Here is a 10,756-nt window from a genome sequence, read left to right on the forward strand (position 1 = left end):
TGTCCTTTCCTCTAACACTATTGCCATCCTGAGTTAGTTTGGGATTTTTGTATCACTGATTATCTAAACAATTTTCTAATAATATTATAAAATTGTATAATACATGGTAAAGTTTATCTCTATCAAATAACTGATTTTACTCTTAATTCTTTTTCTCTCCTCTTCTCCCCTCCCTTTCTTTCCACTTCCCAAGTCAATCAAATCAGCTAGAAAAATTTTTATTTTTTTAATGTTAATACCATTTTTCTAACCTCTGGTATCACAAACTTTTTTTTGCATTTGGATCACAGATTTTTGTTCCCACATGTACCTTTTTCTATTTCCATAGCAAGCTTTTTAATTTTTTTAAAGTATGATGTTACTGTAATCATTTAACATTTGGATTTTTTAGATCCAAATGGGTATTTCTTTTTATTCAGGAGTACTCTCTTAATTCCAATAAGGACAAAATCACACAGGCCCCGACTCTGGTAAGATCACTCCAACCTCATGAGGACTGCATAACTTCATTAGAGATGTGTGAGCCAGGTGGCCACTTACTGATTATCTCCTCCACTGCAGACTGCAGCATTTGTGTGACTGGTGTCTGCAATGCTCCTGTATGGATCTTTGGTCAGGTAGAAATATTGCTTCTTTGTTATTCTACTATTTACTTGACTTTTAGTATAAATTTGGGCTGACTTCCATTTGAATCTCAGTGGTGTTTAGTGATCATTAGTTATGAAAGAACTGACTTACATTTCTGAACTGTAGCTCCAGGCATCACTTGGTATGTTTACCATTAACCGTGACAGTTCCATCAAGTGGAGGACACCAGAGACATGGAAAGATGGTGGCTCTGTGCAGCTCAAATCATTTCAGGATTTCTGAGATCAATTTCTCTAAAATAAATGAATTTTTTTTCAGTTTCNAAATCATTTCAGGATTTCTGAGATCAATTTCTCTAAAATAAATGAATTTTTTTTCAGTTTCAAAATTTAGTAAAAATACAATGTGGACAAAATTAAATGTTATTAAACAGAAAGGTGACTGACTGTCAAGTAAGAATCAAGATGATAATTAAATATAGAAAATTTTAGAATGAACAAATTGTCTGATTTACTCCTGCCAAATAACTAAAAACAGCAAACATTTTCTGAGTTTTTCCTGTGCACTCTGTGCCCTGTTCTAAGATCTTTACATAAATTATCTAATTTAATCTTTACAATTGCCCACTCCATGAGGGAAGAACTCTCATTATTTCCATTTTACAGATGAGGAAACACAGGCACAGAGTTTGAGTAAATTGCCTGAGCTTACAAGAGCTAATAATTGGTGGAATTTGGCTTTTTAACTCAAGCCAGGTCCTTCAGAGATCATGCTTTTAACCCCTTCCTCCCATGAAACTAAGCTCTGACTTGAACCTGCCCATGAAATAAAATGAAGTGGGTGCATGGAAGAAATGTAACATACGTTGTCTCACATTTTCTGTTTTTTTTTGTTCTCATTTTTATGGGGACTCTCCTCCTGTTCCCTTTGTGCTTTGTGGGACCAAATATATCTGATTGGCTTCCACCAGCACTGTCCAAACACAGGGGTGAGTTTAAGCCTCAATTTCTGTTTGGCGAGTTGACTTGGTTCTTTTCAGTAATGTCAGGTGCCAGTCTCATGCCATGAGAGTATAGTGATTTTCCTTAGTGTTGAAAACAAAGTTTGTTTTTGCTATATTTGTGAAGTCAACCATGCTGAAAGAATTTTATGCAATCCTTTAGGACATAGAGGGTGATGGTAAATCAAANCAACCATGCTGAAAGAATTTTATGCAATCCTTTAGGACATAGAGGGTGATGGTAAATCAAAAAATAATCTGGGGAGGAGGACCCATGTTTGGCTGGGTGATGTGGGAGTCTCAATATGGCACTCAAGAGCTGTATAAGTCTCTTCCACTCTGTAAATGAGGCAAATGCTAGACTTTTCCCAGTAAGAAATACCACAGCTGAGCGGGGACTCAAACGTGTGTGGGTAGGTACGTGGTAGATCACACAGGATGGAGAATCCCTGGCAGTCTGAATTGGGGAGAAGTTGGAAGCCTGCTTCTGGCAATTGAAGAGGCCAGTACAATACTGACATTGCTCTAGGGCCACATGGATTCTGCTTAGATGAGGCAGAAATTGAATAGGTGAAAAAACAAAGTGTTATCAAGCGGGTGACATCTGGAGTATAAGTCCCTTGGATGAGGATAAAGCAAGAAATAAGACCATTCTAGGTATGTGTGCCATATAAACTGTGCCTGCCAAACACAATCTGTAGCTAAATTTTATTTTGATTGAGAAGTGTGTGCTAGTAAAACTATTCATTTCTATAACTTTGATATTTTTCATCAATTGTTTTTGTGGTCTTTTTTTTTCTTTTTTCTGAAGGACTTCAGCTCCCAAAAGCCTGCATGAGGATAGTTTTATTCTTTTCTCCTTCTGTTAAGAGAGAAAAAGAATGACTGGATCTGGGTCAGTTTTAGAAACTAAAGGCTGGCAAAGCTGAGGACAGCTGGCTTTTCTAGTCCCTTCTGGTTGATTTTTCTTTTTTTTTTTTAGGATTCACTTTTATCAAGCCATTTTGAATATGGATGCTGCTAGTCCCAAGGAGCATAGGAAAGAGAGGAGACTGGAAGGAAAGGAAAGGAAATGGAATGAAATGAAGGGAAGAGAAGGGAAGGGAGAGAATGAATGAGCAGATACTCGAAAATAGCAACAGTGAATGTCCTGCTATGGTGTGTAAGAAGAGAACTCCTCTTACAGAAGGAATAGAAAGTTATGGAAGGCAGAGGAAAATACAGAGTTAACAAGGGGGAGGGGCCCAATTAGTAAGTATAACTAGGATCAGAACAACTTTTCTGAACAAATTTAATTTGTACAACATAGTGACTTTTGCCCCGCATTTGAATGATGCATTTGTCTTTTAGTTGAATTAATACTGGTCTAGCAGTTACAAAATCAGGAGGAGAAGCAGTAATGTATTTTAACTTCTGACATTAACACTTAATTTTCTAATCACATGAAGTGTAATTAAAGTATTTAATATTTAGTGCAATGCAATTCCATTCACTTAATGAAAGAAGTTTTTAAGTAACTTTGAATCCCTTTTATAATATAGCTATTGATCTCAGGCTGGCTTTCAGGTTAAATGTTTAGAAGTAAGTGGTGTGGTATGTCTATTTCTAGAGTTGGAGAAATAGGGGTGAGAATGATTTATTCACTGATATTCATTTATCCCAGAAAACTGTTGTATGATTGTGGGATAAGAAGAAATTAGATGATGCCAGAGATTCTTTAGTGCCCCCCTTAGAGCACTAACTACTGTTGTGCTGAGCAGACTTCATGCACTGGTACTCACCTCATCCAATTGATTTAGTGGCCAGTGACTTTGATTGTACCTATTCACCAAATGTTTAAAATTTTATTTAGTTTCCCATATTTAAACATTAAAATATTTCATATAAAAATCAATATTTGTTTCTTCTCTTGAAAAAGAACATTGTCATTCTCTAAGAATAACTACTGCCCCCATTACGTAAATTGGGTTCTCTTTAATTTAGTGTTAATACCCACCTTTCCCTATTGCCTATGAACACTGAGGCTGAATTTTGTTTGCTATTTATTATCCACTTATTATCTTATATGTCATTCAATGCATTTATTGACACTATCTGCCTGGCCTCTGTAGGCACTTCACTTTGCAAACCCTTAGAACAAGGCTGATCAGTTTCAGGCCAGTCAAATATACTTGGGATGCCTAATGTTCCCCTCGTATTGCATAGTCTGTGTTCTCTGTTACATTCCTCTGTATAGGATGTAAATTGAAATAAGACAAGGAAATCAATTCTTTATTTAAAATGTAAAATAGAATATCAATGGGGAGCTTTTGCTAGATGGATGTATATTAAGAATTATAGCCAAAATCAAACTATCATATAACACATACGTTTTCTGGGAAACAAGTTCAGTAATTGACTGGCTTTTGAGGGCTTTTTTTAGTAAAGATGCAAAAAAAGTAGTTGTAGGAAAAATTAATTCTGGCAGTTCTTCAATAAAAGCTTTGGCTTTGTTTTTAGTAAATATACATTTGTTATTGAGGATTTAAAAGTGGAAATGACAGTTTTCATTTGTAGTTCATTATGATCTCTTCAGGGAATTTTTGTCTCTTCCTTATGACACTTCTCATTTTCTACCTTTATTAAAGTTACATGAATATATTTCATCTTCCCTATAGATTATAAGCTCCTTGTAGACAAGAACCATGTCTTAATCAATTTTTTATGTGTGTCCTCAGGACTTCAGTTAGTAATCTAGCACATGGAAAACACATGGTAAAGCACATATTTGATTAACATAAATTTTATAAAAATAAAATAGACTTTGTTTTTTCAGGCAAAGCATTGGCATATTGAAAACTGTGTTTCTCCTCCCAAAAGAGATACTAATTTAATCAAAAGTGAGATTCAAGTGGGAAGCTTGAGAGTAATTCCTTTATTTTCTAAGGAGAATTACATTTAGACCCAAGGAAACATTCTCTGCTTAATATGAAAAACAAAGATGATTCAACATGCAAGTGAGTAATTTTAAATATTATCTAGATGTCGACTGGAGTCTAGATAAGACATAGATAAGATTGGCCCAAACTTCCTTCTGTGCTCTGTGAAATGTCCAATGTCTACCTCAAGATATCTCTAAAATTTGGGGGTTTAGTAGATATGTGGGTCAGGCAGGGCTTAGTTCTCAAGGTCATATCAGGTTCTTATTTCTTGTCCTCACTGAATTCTTGATTTCTATTCAGTGTCAGCTAGTCTTTTATTTCTACTCCATCATCAACCTAATTGTGGAAATTAACTCCTTTCGTCAAAAACAATGTATGTATGGGGCCAGCCCGGTGGCGCACTGTAGCAGTGCGCCGCTTGGGAGTGTGGCGGCGCTCCTGCCGAGGGTTCGGATCCCACATACAGACCGGTTCCCACTGGCTGAGCGAGGTGCAGGGGCAACACCGAGGGTTGCGATCCCGTTGCCGGTCTGGTCCGGTACGGGTGCGACACTGAGGGTTGTGATCCGTTGCCGGACACGAAAAAAGACAAAAAGACAAAAACAAAAAAACAAAAAAAAAATGTATGTATGTATGTATGTGTGTATGTGTGTTTGTATGTATATGTGTGTATGTATGTATGTATGTATCTGTCTCAAAGTGTGTGTCAGACTTTACTCCTGGTTTTGGTAAAATGCACAAGGGTTTATATGATAGAAGTTCAAAGAGCTTAATTTTGAATGCTAGACATCACTCTCCTTAAGGCTTCCGGCCTTTCCATGTTGTTCAGCATTTCTTCTCTTCTTGTCAATCTACTAGATCCCATCGATACATTCCACTTACTCTCTAATACCAGGCAGTTTAGTTATTTCTTTTGTTTCACGTATTCTTGCTAACCCATGCTCTCATAATTTTACCTTCCCTGCTAAACACATATTTTATTTTCAGAGGGTAATTTTATTTATTGTATTTTCTGATTTAATTGGGATTTTTTTTTAGCATGTGCATATATTACTTTTTTTAGGTTTACAGAAAAATTGCACAGAAAGTACAGAGTTTCTATATAACCCCCACCTCTACTGCACACACGTTGTCTTGCATTAGTGTGGTGCATTTTTTACAATTGATGAACCAATGTCGATACTTTACTATTAACTAAAGTCCATAGTTCACATGAGGTTCACTTTTCGTGTTGTACAGTTCTATGGGTTTTGAAAAAGGATAATGTTGTGTATTCATCATTACAGTATCATAACAGAATAGTTCCACTGCTCTAAAAACGGCCTGTGCTCCACTTTTTCTTCTTTCCCCACCTCCCCCTGAATCCAGGCAACCACTGATATTTTCACAGTCTTCATAGTTTTGTGTGTTTCAGAAGGTCATATAGTTGGAATCAAACAGCCTTCTCAGATTAGCTGCTTTCACTTAGCAATGTGGATTTATGGTTCCTCAGTGTCTTTCCATGACTTGATAGCTCATTCCTTTTTATCACTGAATATATTCCATGGTGTGGATGTACCGTAATTTGTTTATCCATTTACCACTGAAGGACATCTTGACTGCTTTCATGTTTTGGCAATTATGAATGATGCAATTGTGAATAATCATTGACTATATTTGTGTGGGCTTATTACTGGGTTTTCTATTCTCTTTCATTAATCTGTCTATTCTTTCACCACTGCCACGCTATCTTGATTACTGTCACTTTATAGTAAGTCTTGAAGACAGGTAGTGTCAGTCCTCTGACTTTGCTCTTTTTCAATATTCTGTTGGCTCTTTTTGGTCTTTTTCCTNCCTCAGGACTTCAGTTAGTAATCTAGCACATGGAAAACACATGGTAAAGCACATATTTGATGAACATAAATTTTATAAAAATAAAATAGACTTTGTTTTTCAGGCAAAGCATTGGCATATTGAAAACTGTCTTTCTCCTCCCAAAAGAGATACTAATTTAATCGAAAGTGAGATCCAAGTGGGAAGCTTGAGAGTAATTCCTTTATTTTCTAAGGAAGAATCACATTTAGACCCAACGAAACATTCTCTGCTTAATATGAAAAACAAAGATGATTCAACATGCCAGTAAGTAATTTTAAATATTATCTAGATGTCAACTGGAGTCTAGATAAGACATAGATAAGATTGGCCCAAACTTCCTTCTGTGCTCTGTGAAATGTCCAATGGCTACCTCTAAAAAATGGATATCTCTAAAATTTGGGGGTTTAGAAGATATGTGGGTCGGGCAGGGCTTATTTCTCAAGGTCATATCAGGTTCTTATTTCTTGTCCTCACTGAATTCTTGATTTCTATTCAGTGTCATCTAGTCTTTTATTTCTACTCCATCATCAACCTAATTGTGGAAATTAACTCCTTTCATCAAAAACAATGTATGTATGTATGTATGTATGTGTGTTTGTATGTATATGTGTGTATGTATGTATGTATCTGTCTCAAAGTGTGTGTCAGACTTTACTCCTGGTTTTGGTAAAATGCGTAGGGGTTTATATGATAGAAGTTCAAAGAGCTTAGTTTTGAATGCTAGACATCACTCTCCTTAAGGCTTCCAGCCTTTCCATGTTGTTCAGCATTTCTTCTCTTCTTGTCAATCTACTAGATCCCTTTGATACATTCCACTTACTCTCTAATACCAGGCAGTTTAGTTATTTCTTTTGTTTCACATATTCTTGCTAACCCATGCTCTCATAATTTTACCTTCCCTGCTAAACACATATTTTATTTTCAGAGGGTAATTTTATTTATTGTATTTTCTGATTTAATTGGGATTTTTTTTAGCATGTGCATATATTACTTTTTTTAGGTTTACAGAAAAATTGCACAGAAAGTACAGAGTTTCTATATAACCCCCACCTCTACTGCACACACGTTGTCTTGCATTAGTGTGGTGCATTTTTTACAATTGATGAACCAATGTCGATACTTTACTATTAACTAAAGTCCATAGTTCACATGAGGTTCACTTTTCGTGTTGTACAGTTCTATGGGTTTTGAAAAAGGATAATGTTGTGTATTCATCATTACAGTATCATAACAGAATAGTTCCACTGCTCTAAAAACGGCCTGTGCTCCACTTTTTCTTCTTTCCCCACCTCCCCCTGAATCCAGGCAACCACTGATATTTTCACAGTCTTCATAGTTTTGTGTGTTTCAGAAGGTCATATAGTTGGAATCAAACAGCCTTCTCAGATTAGCTGCTTTCACTTAGCAATGTGGATTTATGGTTCCTCAGTGTCTTTCCATGACTTGATAGCTCATTCCTTTTTATCACTGAATATATTCCATGGTGTGGATGTACCGTAATTTGTTTATCCATTTACCACTGAAGGACATCTTGACTGCTTTCATGTTTTGGCAATTATGAATGATGCAATTGTGAATAATCATTGACTATATTTGTGTGGGCTTATTACTGGGTTTTCTATTCTCTTTCATTAATCTGTCTATTCTTTCACCACTGCCACGCTATCTTGATTACTGTCGCTTTATAGTAAGTCTTGAAGACAGGTACTGTCAGTCCTCTGACTTTGCTCTTTTTCAATATTCTGTTGGCTCTTTTTGGTCTTTTTCCTTTTCACCTAAACTTTAGCCAGTTTGTTGATATCCAAAGTAACTTGCTAGAATTATGGTTGGGATTGTGTGGAATCTACAGATCAGGTTGGGCAAAACTGACATCTTAAGAATGTTGAGACTTCCTACCCCTGTATATAAATTATCTCTTCAATTATTTAGATCTTCTTTGATTTCTTTCATCAGTGTTTTGTAGTTTTCTTTCTATAGATCTTGTATATATTTTGTTAGTTATACCTACGTGTTTCAATTTTTGGTGCAAATGTAAATGGTGTGTTTTAAATTTCAAATTCCAATTGCTTATTGCTGGAATATTAGAAAGAAATTGATATTTATTTGTTAACCCTGTATTCTGAAACCTTGCTATAATTGCTTATTAGTTCCATGAGGATTTTTTGTTGTTGTTGATTCTTTGGGATTTTCTACATAGACAATCATGTCATCTTCAAGCAAAGACCGTTTTATTTCTTCCTTCCCAATCTACGTACCCTCCCTTCCTTCCTTCCTTCCTTCCTTCCTTCCTTCCTTCCTTCCTTCCTTCCTTCCTTTTCTTTCTTTCACATCAGCTAGGACTTCTAGTACGATGTTGAACCACAGAGGGAACATCCTTTCCACGTTCCTGATTGTGGGGTAACACATTGGTTTTTCATCATTAAGTATAATGTTAGCTGTAGGTCTTCTGTAGCCGTTCTTTATTAAGTTGAGGAAGCTCCCTTCTAGTCTCAGTTTTCTGAGTTATCATAAATGGGTGTCAGATTTTGTCAAATGTCTTTTCTGTACCTATTGATTTGATCATGTGATTTTTCTCCCTTAGATTGAGAAAGCTAAAGAAGTGGTTGGCCTTTAACTTGTTGATGTGATGAATTATTTTAATTGATTTTAAAATGTTGAACCAGTCTTGCATACCTGGAATGTTCCACTTGGTCATGGTGTATAATTCTTTTTATACACTGTTGGGGTTGATTTGCTAATATTTTGTTGTAGAATTTTGCATGTATGCTCATGAGAGATATTGCTCTATAGTTTTCTCTTTGTGAAATATCTTTGTGTGATTTTGGTATAAGGGTAATACTGGCTTTATACAATGAGTTACAAAGCGTTACCCTGCTTCCATTTTCTGGAACAGATTGTAGGGAATTAGTATCATTTGTTCCTTAAATTTTTGGTACAATTCCTCAGTGAAACTATCTGGGTCTAACGTTTTCTGTTTTGTAAGGTAATTAATTATTAATTTAGTAAAGAACTTCTAAATGTTTGTAAAAAGAACCACTCCTCCCAATATGCATATACAATTCCAAAGCAGATTTTTTTTTTTTTTTTTAAAGATGATGAGTAAGGGGATCTTAAGCCTTGACTTGATGTTGTCAGCACCACACTCTCCCAAGTGAGCCAGCCGGCCATCCCTATGTAGGGGTCCAAACCCTTGGCCTTGGTGTTATCAGTACCACAGTCTCCCAAGTGAGCCATGGGCCGGTCCCCAAAGCAGAATTTTTGTGGACATAGATCTTAGAATCTACTACTTAAAGTATAATAAAAATAAATTTATACTTTCAATTTATTATCTATTCCAAGTAAGGAAAGAAATAGGGCTTACTTAGAACAGACAAGAAAACAATTCTTTTATAAAATTCCCACCATGCTTTAATTGGTGCTTCTGTAAAATTTATGTTGAACAGGTGGAACATTATAGAGAGAACTGTCTTTTCTTCCCTTTAGCTCACTAGTCATAGTTTCCCATTCCTAGAGGATGTGAAGGGAAGATGGAAAAGGAGAAGGAAAATTCTGGCGTTGTTGTTCTCTAGGCTTGGCAGGTGTGCAAAGCTTACTCTTTTTTCTGGGGGTACAGTTGAAGGTTCTTTGATGGCCCCACTCTGGGACCTCTGCATTGCCCATTTCTGAATGAATGAACTCTTTGGCTGGTCTCTTGTGGCTCACCTCCACTTAGCTCCTGCCTCTGGGAGTGCACACCACGGTGCTTTTCTGTTATAGTCCCCTCACACTGCCAGGCCTCTGCTCTTGCACCACTCCTGGGTTAACTTCTGCTTGTCTCATAGGAAACGCACACATCTTTGCTGGTCTCCTGTTGCCTCCTTGCTCTCTGCCCAATTGCCTTGTTGCCTGCAGACTTTTTAGTTATTAATGAGATTCTTGTCATGCTGTGTCTCTCTAATGGTTACCCTTGGGAATATACATTAAGCTCATTAACTGGTTCATGTAATTGGGGGCTAGAAGTAGAGGGAGGGGGATTCAGTGCGCACCTACAGCTCACTCTGATGCAATCCTCTGAATTTTTGTTTTTTACCCTTGAGTGGTGGTTGGCCTCAGTGTCACAAGATCAGTTTTAGAGCTGCCTCCTCAGCAAAGTGGGCCTGTACAAGTCGTCTAGCTCCTCGCGTAGTAATGTCTGAATACTTTCTTACCTCTCAATTAATTAGTTATTTTACTTTCAGCCTATTTTGACCTCTGCTGACAGGGAGATAGAAGAAAAACAAATCCTCCTTTAACATACTGTTACTCTAAATTACTTTAGTATTTGTTCTTCTGTTTCCTTGAATTATGGCTTGTGGAAATGTCAAGTAGCATTTTACTTTCAGGCAGAAGGATCTTTTCAATTTAGAAATACAGC

The 10,756-nt window shown here is 36.5% G+C and overlaps 1 protein-coding gene across 1 annotated transcript in view; it reads left to right on the plus strand.

The window, feature by feature from the left end:
• LOC103598321 (WD repeat-containing protein 49-like) overlaps window positions 1-10,756 on the plus strand; it is a gene marked incomplete at its 5' end in the record, with an annotated part of 92,510 nt that overhangs the window by 52,600 nt on the left and 29,154 nt on the right. Inside the window, 1 exon segment of the mRNA XM_008582319.1 lies at window positions 6,446-6,627. Coding sequence (XP_008580541.1) covers window positions 6,446-6,627 — 182 coding nt within the window.

Source organism: Galeopterus variegatus, unplaced genomic scaffold (genome assembly GCF_000696425.1).
Source record: "Galeopterus variegatus unplaced genomic scaffold, G_variegatus-3.0.2 Scaffold2566, whole genome shotgun sequence".
Taxonomy (NCBI): Eukaryota; Metazoa; Chordata; class Mammalia; order Dermoptera; family Cynocephalidae; genus Galeopterus; species Galeopterus variegatus.